Source organism: Grampus griseus, assembly GCF_964374135.1.
Source record: "Grampus griseus genome assembly, chromosome: 9".
NCBI lineage: Eukaryota > Metazoa > Chordata > Mammalia > Artiodactyla > Delphinidae > Grampus > Grampus griseus.
The window spans coordinates 6,402,912-6,412,630 of record NC_139003.1 but is presented as its reverse complement, the minus strand read 5'-3'; the positions used below and the strand labels follow the sequence as shown (position 1 = coordinate 6,412,630).

Genomic DNA, 9,719 nt, shown 5'->3' with positions numbered 1-9,719 from the left:
GCATTTTCAGATGATACCTGCCATCAGCTTCCATTTTTTCAGAGTCAGTATCTTTGTCTATGTTGATAAGGAACTTTATTTGCTTTTCGTGTAGTTTCACTTTCAATTTCCCTTCCTTGCACCAGACACACCATCCATTTTCTTCAGTTGCTTTTTAGGTAAATAGAATCCAAAGGAAAATTCCCTTTTTGTTTTGTTAAAAATGGTGAAAGCAAATAATAAACTAACTGGATACAGTCGTGAAATATTAGGGAGCTTGCAGGAAGGAAAGTGAGTGGACTGTCACGCTGTGTGAGCATCTCACCTCTGTGACCTACTTTTTACAGCCTTGCTGTTGAGGAGAGAAACATGTTATATTAAAAGCTGGTAGTGGAATTCCTTATTGTATTCAGAAACGTACTCTGACTTCCTTGTGGGATGTGGAAAAAAAAATAAAAAGGCACACACACACACACACACACACCCCCGCAAGAGAGAAAGATGAGGACATTTCGGTGGGGGGCGGGGGTGGTCTCTGGGGCCTGAAGAGGCTGAGGGAGAAAGGGGGAGGGGCCTGGGGGTGAGGAGAAGAGGAATGGGGTCTGTGCAGAGTCAGTGCCTGGGGAATTAAGGAACTGGAATTTGTTAGAGCGGGGCTTGGCAAGGGCCAGACTGTAAGGGTAGTATTTCAGGCTTAGCCGACTATCTGGTCTCCATTGCAGCCACTCAACGGTTCCCTTGCAGCGCAAAAGCCGCGGTGGACAAGATGCAGGTGCCAGGCGAGGCTGCATCCCCATACGACTTTATGAAATTTGAATTTCATGTACTTTTCATATGTGAAACGTTTTGCTTCTTTTGATTTCTTCACCCTTCAATACGTGTAAAAGCCCTTTTTTAGCTCACAGGTTATGCAAAACGGGCGGCAGCCCGGATTAGGTCTGCAGCCTGCGGTTAGCCGACCCCCGTCTTAGGAAGTTTTCCATCATGGGTTGAGCTCTGATGTAGTGGAACGTCTTGAACCCCAAAGTCAGCACAATCGTGTGTGATACCTGCAGAAATTTGGGGAAAGGGTGGCGTTGCCCATTTCAATGGTAGCAAAGAGAAGAGGGCAGACATTGGCGTGAAATCTGAGCGGAAGTCACGAAGTCAGTGGAAACAGGAAATCCGAAGAGGAGGGCCCTGTGCGGCCCCTCTGAGCTTCTCCTTTGGGATAGCCGCCGCCCCCAGCCCCTGCTTCGTACCCTGTAGGGGAGACCCGCAGTCGTCCCAGGCAGCCTGTGACTGGATGGGCAAGTGATGAATACGCTAGAATCTCAGGAACTTGACTGTGATGCCCAAGCGTCATTCTGCAAACCTCCACTGGTTCTAAGGTGCGTGTTGGTCTCTACAGCGCTACCCCATAACTGATTCCAATCTTGTGCAAGGAGTGCTATGTCTGAGCTCCACAAACTCTTGAAACCCCAAGGAACTCTTGCGTTCTCAGACCAAGGACCCACTCCTCAATGCAGTGTTTCCAAACGGTCCGACCTAAGTCGGTCTCTCCCTTCCTTGTCTTCATTCAGTCCCGCTCCACCAACACCCTTGTGAGCACTGAGTGTCGGGCTCTATGCTCAGCGCGGTAGGGGGATAAAGGCATATAAAAATGCGTATGAGAGAAATGCGTCAGCCAGAAGGAGGGGGCGGGCTCAGAGGGGGGGTGGGGGTGGGGTTGGGGGGTGGGCAGAGGCAACCTAGCCAGGGCTGGGCTTCTAGGAATGTGCCGGCCCCTCCCTCCCGGGACTCACGCAGGAGGAGGGAGCCCACGCTCAACTAGGGGAATGAGAATCCTGGTAGGAGGGATGCAGGGAGGCACCTGGCTGGGCGGGGCCCTGGGCGTCACCCCCAGGGTTCAAGGGCTACCTCCCCGAGGCTTTTAAGCAAATTAGGAATTTTAGGAAGACCATGCTGCAGCAATGTGGCCATTGGACTAAATAAGTGTAAGCCTGAGAACAAAGGATACCATTCAGAAGAAAAGGATTCCATCTTGGCCATCAGAGTCTGCGCCCTAACACGAGGCGTGGGGAAGGAGAGGAGAGAACGCGGAGGGGCGACACCGACGGGGTGGAACTGACACAGTGTGGGCACTAGCAGCAAGGTCGGGAGGGAGCCAGGTTTCCGTCTTGCCTGCCTGTGACAGTGGCTCCCTGCACTGTCCCGGACCCTCAGAGGGAGAGTGGGCTGCGCAGAGGAAGGCAGACTTTGGAGCTGGTTGTGCCGTCCTTGAAGCCCTCTGGGCGGGGCGGTCTCATCCTCCCTCCAGGGAAGGCATCCCTACCAGGCAGGAACTCGGCCCAAGAAAGTATTAGAGAGCAGGGCTGCAGGAGGATGGTCTCCCTCCAGGCGTGTAGATGGTCCATTCCCAGGCCTCCCCGCACCAGGAAGTCATCTCTTTCCCCAGGAGCAGCGTTGCCCAGTGATCCTGACGACATTCCACCTTTGTTGATTTCCAAGAGGAATAAAGCCGGAGGGTTAACCCAAGGATACTTTACTGCAGAGAAGGAGAAAGGGTTTTGCTCAGCCTGTGCTCACACGTGAATGTTCGCCAAAGTAACTCCTTGGAAAGTGTTCAAATGTGGCTCTGTTTCTCCCTCAAAGGATAAACGAAGCATGGAAAAGACCCCCCTCGGGATCGTCCCATTTACTCTGCCCCCTCCTTTTGTCATTTCCAAAATAATACGACTCTAGGGATTTTTCACTTTCTTCAGGATTCAGTGAATGTCTACTCTAAGCAGGAAATTTGGCTGTAGAGGGAGGTCCTTCCTGATACTGGGAACAAGAAAAGAGAAATTCGTTTACTTACTCTCGATTCACTTACTCACAGGAAGCATGAAAACAGGGAAGTTCTGATAGATTTAAGGATTTTTTTAAAGGATATGGAGAACGCTTCACTAGTTCAGATGTTTTCAAATGCAGATAAAAGAGACCGCAAACTCCAGTAGCTTAAGCAATAAGGGAATTTATTGGCTGACATACTGGAAACCCAGAGACAGTGCAAGCTTCAAGGCGGTGGAGTCAGTGGCTCGGGCTGACTCCATCATTCTGCTTGGCTTCAACCTCAGGTCGGTAGCCCCACGGCTGCTGTCATTCCAAGCATTACACTCAGGTCCAACAATGCTCAGAGGAGGAAGAGACTGTCTCTCCATGGGGGTCTTTCCTGGGCAAGCAGAAACCTGGCCCCAGCTCTGCAGACTTTTTCTCACTTCCCATTGGCCTGAATTGGGTCTCAGGCCTGTGCCTGAGCTGCTCACTACAAAGAAAATGAGATTGTATATAGACCAGCCAGGCAACCCTCGAACTGAGCCATCGTCATCTTCCTCTGAGGCACGTGGCTTCACCGAGGGACTGGTGGAGGCATGAACCGAGCCAGAAACCTACAAGGAAGATGGGAGCCGCGGAGGTGACAAACCATGTCCTCTGCAGACCAACAGAATTTATTTCTGAAATGAACAAAGAATCCTTGAGGTGGTACTTTAGAAAAGCCTCTGACAAACAGATGAGACAGAGGAGAATTAAAGATGATACCAGATGATCAGCAGAATAAGAAGGAAAAGTACGCTGCCCCAGACAAGACAAACACAAAGAGCATCGTGCACGACGGCCCAGCGCTTGACTCGCAGGAGCGCCTTGAAGGCGCGGTTTCTCTGGGCCTCTCTCAGGTCTTGCTTTTGCTTTGCAATATGCGACCGCACCTTGGCCAGGTAGCGCACGTGACCTTCTCCATGGGGGTCGCCCCCGCCCTGCTGGAGCCGCTGTGCATCAAAGAAGAGGTCGTTGCTGAGGCAGGCGCCCTGGAGCTCCCTCTCCAGCCCCTCGACCACGGCCATCAGCTCGGCCAGCTGCTTCCTCTGCTCGTCCCCGGAGGCCTGGTTGCTGAAGGCGCAGTACCTGTGCCCGCACTCCCGGACCAGGGCCCTCAGCCTGACGTTGTCTGTGTTTGCTACGTAGTCACGCAAGGATCCGTCCGCTAAGTCCTCCTTGTGGGTGAAGAGGATGACCGTGTGTCTCAGGGCTCTCGCCCCAAAGACCTCCTTCACCCTGGTCACGGCCACCACGTCCTGCTCTGTGAAGCGCCCCAGCTGGGTCACCAGCAGCAGCACGTGAGGCCCCGGGGCCGAGAGCAGGTAGCAGTCCCCGATGTTCTCGTACGCCTCTTGGTCCTGGGCCCTCGCCTCAAAGATGGGGGGCGTATCCACCACCAGGACGCTCCTCCCATCCCACGTGCCCGTTGCGCCCTGACACTTCCTGGTCACCGACTGGGCCGCCAGCCTGGACTCAAACACTGGCTGGCAGAGGACGCTGTTCCCGGTGGCGCTCTTCCCGCTGCCTGTTTTGCCCACCAGGATGATCCGCAACCAAAATGATCCTGCATTTAAGCTCTCTTCTCCTCCACCTGTCAGAGCACACGGAAAGTTCATGCGCCATTGCCATGGGCTGAATGTGTCCCCCCCAAAATCATGTGCTGAAACCCTAATCGTCAATGTGATGGTGTCTGGAAGTTGGGTCTTTGGGAAGTGCTGAGGTCTAGATGAGGGCGTGAGGATGGAACTCCATGATGGAATTAGCGTCCTTCTAAGAAAAGAAAGAGACTAGAACTCTCTTTCCCCCAGATGAGGACACAGCAACCCGGAAGAGTGTTCTCCCCAGACACCAGCTCTACCACACCTGGACCTTGGACCTCCCAGCCTCCAGATCAGTGAGAAATTAACATTTGCTGATTACCACCCAGTCTGTGGTGTTTGTTTTAGCAGCCTGAACTGACAAAAAGAGTAATAAATGCCTTTTTAGGAGGAAGAGAACGAAAGATAAAAAGGAAAAGACCTAGAAGAAATAGCGTCCCTGGATCAATCAGGCTATCACACTCTCTTTTCCCACGACAGGGCTGGGCTCAGAGTAAATATTCTTAGGTAGAGAATAAAGGGAAGTCATGCAGGGTTGGTGGAATAAATCATCCCAGCTGGCCAAAGTCCTTAGGAGCGCTCCTTTTGGGATGCTGAACTTTTCCACCCTTTCCAGAACATTCTCCCTATTCAGTTCCCACCCTGAAGGCCTTCTGATGCTCAGAGCTTCCTGCAACCACTGAATTAATTGTTAGTCGCATACTTTCATCTCCTCCCATCCCTGCCTGGTCTCTGTTTTACAAGATGGCAGGGTTTTATCTGAAAGAACTTACCCTCACTAAGGAGAGCATGACAGCAGATAGCCTAATAAGTTCTATTTCTTGGGGGATATGCATTTTCTTTGTTTTGAGGTGACTCTAGTCTTGTACCTTTCCCTACAGGTGGGAAGTTTGCTGACCCAATGCTGAGTTCATGGTCCCCAGGTGTTGGGCAGGGCTCCACCAGATCTTACCTTTGATGCACGTGTCTTCTCCACCCTTCTGAAGCCCCTCCATTTTGTTCTAGATGGAAAACAGGCAGAGATTGTTCATACTCGAGTCGGATGTGGCATCCGACACAAAACACCACATTTTATAGATGAGGAGATTGAAGGGAGAAGAAAACAACTACTGAAGGTCACACATACTTTAATGGATGAGCCGAGACTAAAACCCAGGGCTGCTGACCCTCAGCCTTTCTTGGCACTAGACTGAACTTCCTCACGAAGAGTATATAGACAGTCCCAACGCAAGAGCACCGCACGTGGTTTCCCACCACCTGGATTTAGCTGCTAACAGGATGCACTGAAAACGTGCTGTCCACCCAGAAGACCAACTAAGGAAGTTGGTCATATCCTGGCTTCCTGGCTCTCTGTCTTCAGGGTCTCAGTCCTGGCACCCAAACTCAAGATTGCCTCGCAAAGTTTCGCCTTGGGTAAACTCACAAAAGACGTTCTTCCCTAAGTTTCCATGGTGATGGTGGTAGAGAGGGTCACGAATCATCCCAGTTTGCCCAGGACTGAGAGGATCCCCTGATCAAAGGAACTTCAGTGTTGAAACTGGGAGAGCCCCAGGCAAACCAGGACGAGTTGGTCACGCCAGGAGTAGGAGATTGTCGTGACCCCAGGTGGGCAGTGAGGTGGAGCATACGTCCGGTAAACAGAGGGAAGACCTGATCTGTTAGGCTCAGACCAGCTCTTATGTTACCAAAGATCTATGCTTCCATATTCTCAACTCAGTCTCTGACCAGTAGCTACCTCAGGGGCATCTCTCTCCAGTCCACTCCCCTTCTTTCATTGTTCCCCATATGCCTTTTTCTTGATCTTTGTCTTTCTTCCTACTTCCTACTTCCTACTTCCTGTGCTCAGCGAGTGGGGCCACTCAGGCCCCACCCAAGGATGACTACTCAAGCTTCACGATTGGGAAAGAACTTCACGACCCTTCCCAAAACTGCATCAGGACCTCACTGTGTGCCAAGTTTTAGAGTATTTTCTAAGGCTCAAGCAGTTAATGCTGAAGAATGAATCTCTAATTGTGGAATTTCAGCATCTGGGACAGGTGAACCGAAAAAAACTACTTTTTGGAGTAAGTAGATTTCCTCCACGCTCCTTGGAATCACACCATATAGGATGTTATCTAGCCCCTCCACCTCTGAAACTGGCCACAGTGATTACCTTTGAAGGGAAAATAATTTAATAAATAAATAACTTGGGAATTATTTTAATTTGAATGTCAAAATTCAGCTTCTATCAGACAGTTTCCCGGTAATATCTTGTAATTCGTTCTAATGGTATTTTCAAGCCAAAAGAGAATTCTGCCTCAAGACTTCAACATCAGCTCCTGCCTGAGTTTCCAGCCTGCCAGTTTGGGACCTACCAGCCCCCATAAATGCGTGAGCCAATCCTTCAAATAGATTTCTTCATACGTACATCCTATTGGTTCTGTTTTTTCTGGAGAAAACTGATACATCGATCCAGCTAATTCTCTCTGTTGAAATTTGGAGAAGGAGCAAACCTGAAAATAATTCTCATCTTTGGCTGGATCTTTTCAAGCACGAAGTCTACAGGGAGGAGTTTTTAAAAGATGTGATTGCATGGGGGGGGCACATGGGGACACAGGTGTTTTTTAGATATCAGCTTATTTTCTGTGCTGATGACCTTGAAGCCAAGGTCCTCTGTTTTCTCATGTACTGCCCTTGGATCATCTTGAATGGTGGTCTCCAGAGAGGACCAGCAAGGAGGGGCTCCCAAGCATCTGAGGACACCAGGCTGGTACCAGGTAAGTGATTGGATGAATGTTAAGGGGCAGAGAAGGTGATGCTGAAAGAGCTGCAGAAACGGGAGCTGGAGGGGGGCTGGAGCTGATATGCCTGGACTCAGAGAAATCAGGTAACACTGTCCACGTCTTTTATATATGAGGAATACAGCAGCGACGTGAAGCCACCTGCAGCCAGGACTGGGGGTTGAAGGGATATCCGAGAGAGATGGCAACCCCTTCACGGTGTCTCCCGGCCAATTGGGAGTGCAGGCAGGACCAGAGTGTGCCGCCTGCCCTGTGTGCTGGGAGGGATGTTCCCCTCTGGCTGCCCCTCAGACCCTCGGGAACGGGTCAAGCAGCGCTACTCACGTGATGTGTATGGCCAAGCGACTGGTAGCCAGCCATCTTGGAACAAGAATGAGAGGCTTAAATTCCTGCTCTCTCTGAGTCTAGCCTGAGCAGAAGGAGAAGTGAAAAAAGGAGCCCCTTCTCAAGAACCATCTTTCTCAATTATTTTGTGAGGATTTTTTTTCCCTCTCTAGTCCAAACGGCCACACCTCTGGCCAGAAGGTTGCCACCGGGTCCCAGCTGCACACCCTCCCCTGCTCTGTCCCCTGCAGATCCCTGTGCCCTTGTCACCACATTAGTCCCCTCCCGACATCACTATCATCGTGCTTCCTCCTGGCCATCAACCTCACTGCAGAGCCATCATCCTTCCATCCACTCATTGAAAATGTTACTAAATACCTAGCTTTGCTAGACACTTCTCTCCCTACACTTGGAGGACGGTTGGACCAGTTTAGAGAACAGCTCCTTCCAAAGACAGGGAAAGAAGGTGATTCCTTGTACCACCCTTGGGAAGCCCCACTTCCTGCGACGTCTCCACTGGGCAGGGCTGAAAGGAGCACGTGGGGACAGGAAAGGTAGAGGCACCCTTGGCAAAATTGTGAAATGGGCTGAAACTGGCCTGAAATGGGCCAAAACCCAGGCGGATTATCTCACTCTCATTTGCCAAAAGTATTCAGGATCTCCTCCCTACTGGCCCCACGGGAGAGGGTTGGAGAAGGTGACACGCCGATTAGGAATCATAAACAAGATGCCATGGTGAGACACCGTCGCTGTCAAAGGGTGCCAAGCAGGGTAATCCTCCAGGGATAACGCCCTCGTAACTCCATCCTGGTCAGTGAGCAGGTTAAATCATTTTTCAAAACAATAAATTGTATGTCTTTCTCAGAAATAAAGCACGTGTTTTACCCAAGCGGTAAAGCACGTGTTTACCAAAGCACGTGTTTTATTTCTCAGAAATAAAGCACGTGTTTCTCAGAAATAAAGCACGTCCTGTTCCTGAAATCTTTTTCCCTCTTGAAAACAGAAACTTGCCTTCGAGTTGAGCGGTGTATGCAACAGAGACAAGCAACAGACATCAAGTCAGATTAAAATTGCAAGGCCAGTTTTCAGCCTGTTCTTCAAAGGGCATCCTATGACTTCTGGGAGCAGGTTGCAGGGAGGAGGGTCAGACCGTCCTCCCTCACCCAGCAACGTTCAGAGAACTCTATAGGTGCACCCAGATGTGGGTGCCTATGTGAATACACTTTTGCACAAACGCGAGAAATAAGCAAGCTAGTATCACCAAAGGGCTACTCTCTGAGCTCATTCTGTTCAAAATTTTAGGTTCTGAAAAATATAGTACTAGTAATATTTTCTGTTTGCAGTTATTTGGGGCTTTAAGGTATGTAATTCCTAGCCCTGATAATTTAGGAATAATGAAACTCAGGCTTAGAAAGATCACGTGTGCAGATTGACACAGATTGTTACTGGGAGAACTGCACAGAGAGGGAGAAGGAGAGGGAGGGAAGGGGAAAGAGAGAGGTAGAGAGACGAACAAGCCCTGTTACCTGGTAGGTCCTGGAAAGTTCTGCAAGTTCTCAGACGATCTTGCTGCAATCTTCCCTCCTCTCCCAGGCAGCCTCTCTCATTGGCTTCTAGTCTCTTCACAAAAACATAAGAGGAGTGGCAGATGAAAAAACCTGGCCACCAATTCTACCTGCCAGAGAGAGAGAGAGAGAAAGACTGCGTCCCCCAGGGCAGGAAAAGGACAATGTGTGAGTTTCCTCACCAAGCTATCCTCAGAGAGTGACTCAAAAGCCCTCGGAGACGCCAGAGGAAGAGGGTTTTCTTTTTTGGTTTGTCTTGGTTTTGTTTTCTTTTTAATAACAGTTCCATTTCCTTCTCCCCACCGCATCTCTGTAAGACTTTTGTGCAGAACAAGGTCTCTGCCTGAGTTAGTCTGGAGACCCGGGGAAGCCAATGAACATCTGGGGCACAGCTGCATCCCAAACCAAGCATCCGCCGCCCTTCACTGGCCCAACTCGCATCTCCCCACGCCCACCATTTCTGTCTCCTGCATAAAGATAGCTTCTTATATGTAATTCCAGATGGCAGTGAAGGCTGAATTCAAGGCAGGCATCTTGCTTGAGACCTTCTATGGCTCTGGCCCCCCTTCTTGTTTCTCTGTCAAATGCCCTGCTCTCAACTCACCCATGCTTTGACCTGAGGAGGAAACAAAGTT

At 50.3% G+C, this 9,719-nt stretch overlaps 1 protein-coding gene across 1 annotated transcript; it reads right to left on the bottom strand.

Annotated features, from left to right (window-relative positions):
• Positions 1 to 3,066: 3,066 nt before the first annotated feature.
• LOC309827343 (GTPase IMAP family member 5-like) lies at positions 3,067 to 9,067 on the bottom strand. Its single transcript, XM_082661951.1, has 3 exons — positions 9,046 to 9,067; positions 5,368 to 5,416; positions 3,067 to 4,408 (listed from the first exon to the last, which is right to left on the bottom strand). Exons 2-3 carry the CDS (start codon positions 5,408 to 5,410, stop codon positions 3,528 to 3,530), a joined length of 924 nt encoding a protein of 307 aa, XP_082518077.1. The 5' UTR covers positions 5,411 to 5,416; positions 9,046 to 9,067; the 3' UTR covers positions 3,067 to 3,527.
• Between the last annotated feature and the right edge of the window lie 652 nt (positions 9,068 to 9,719).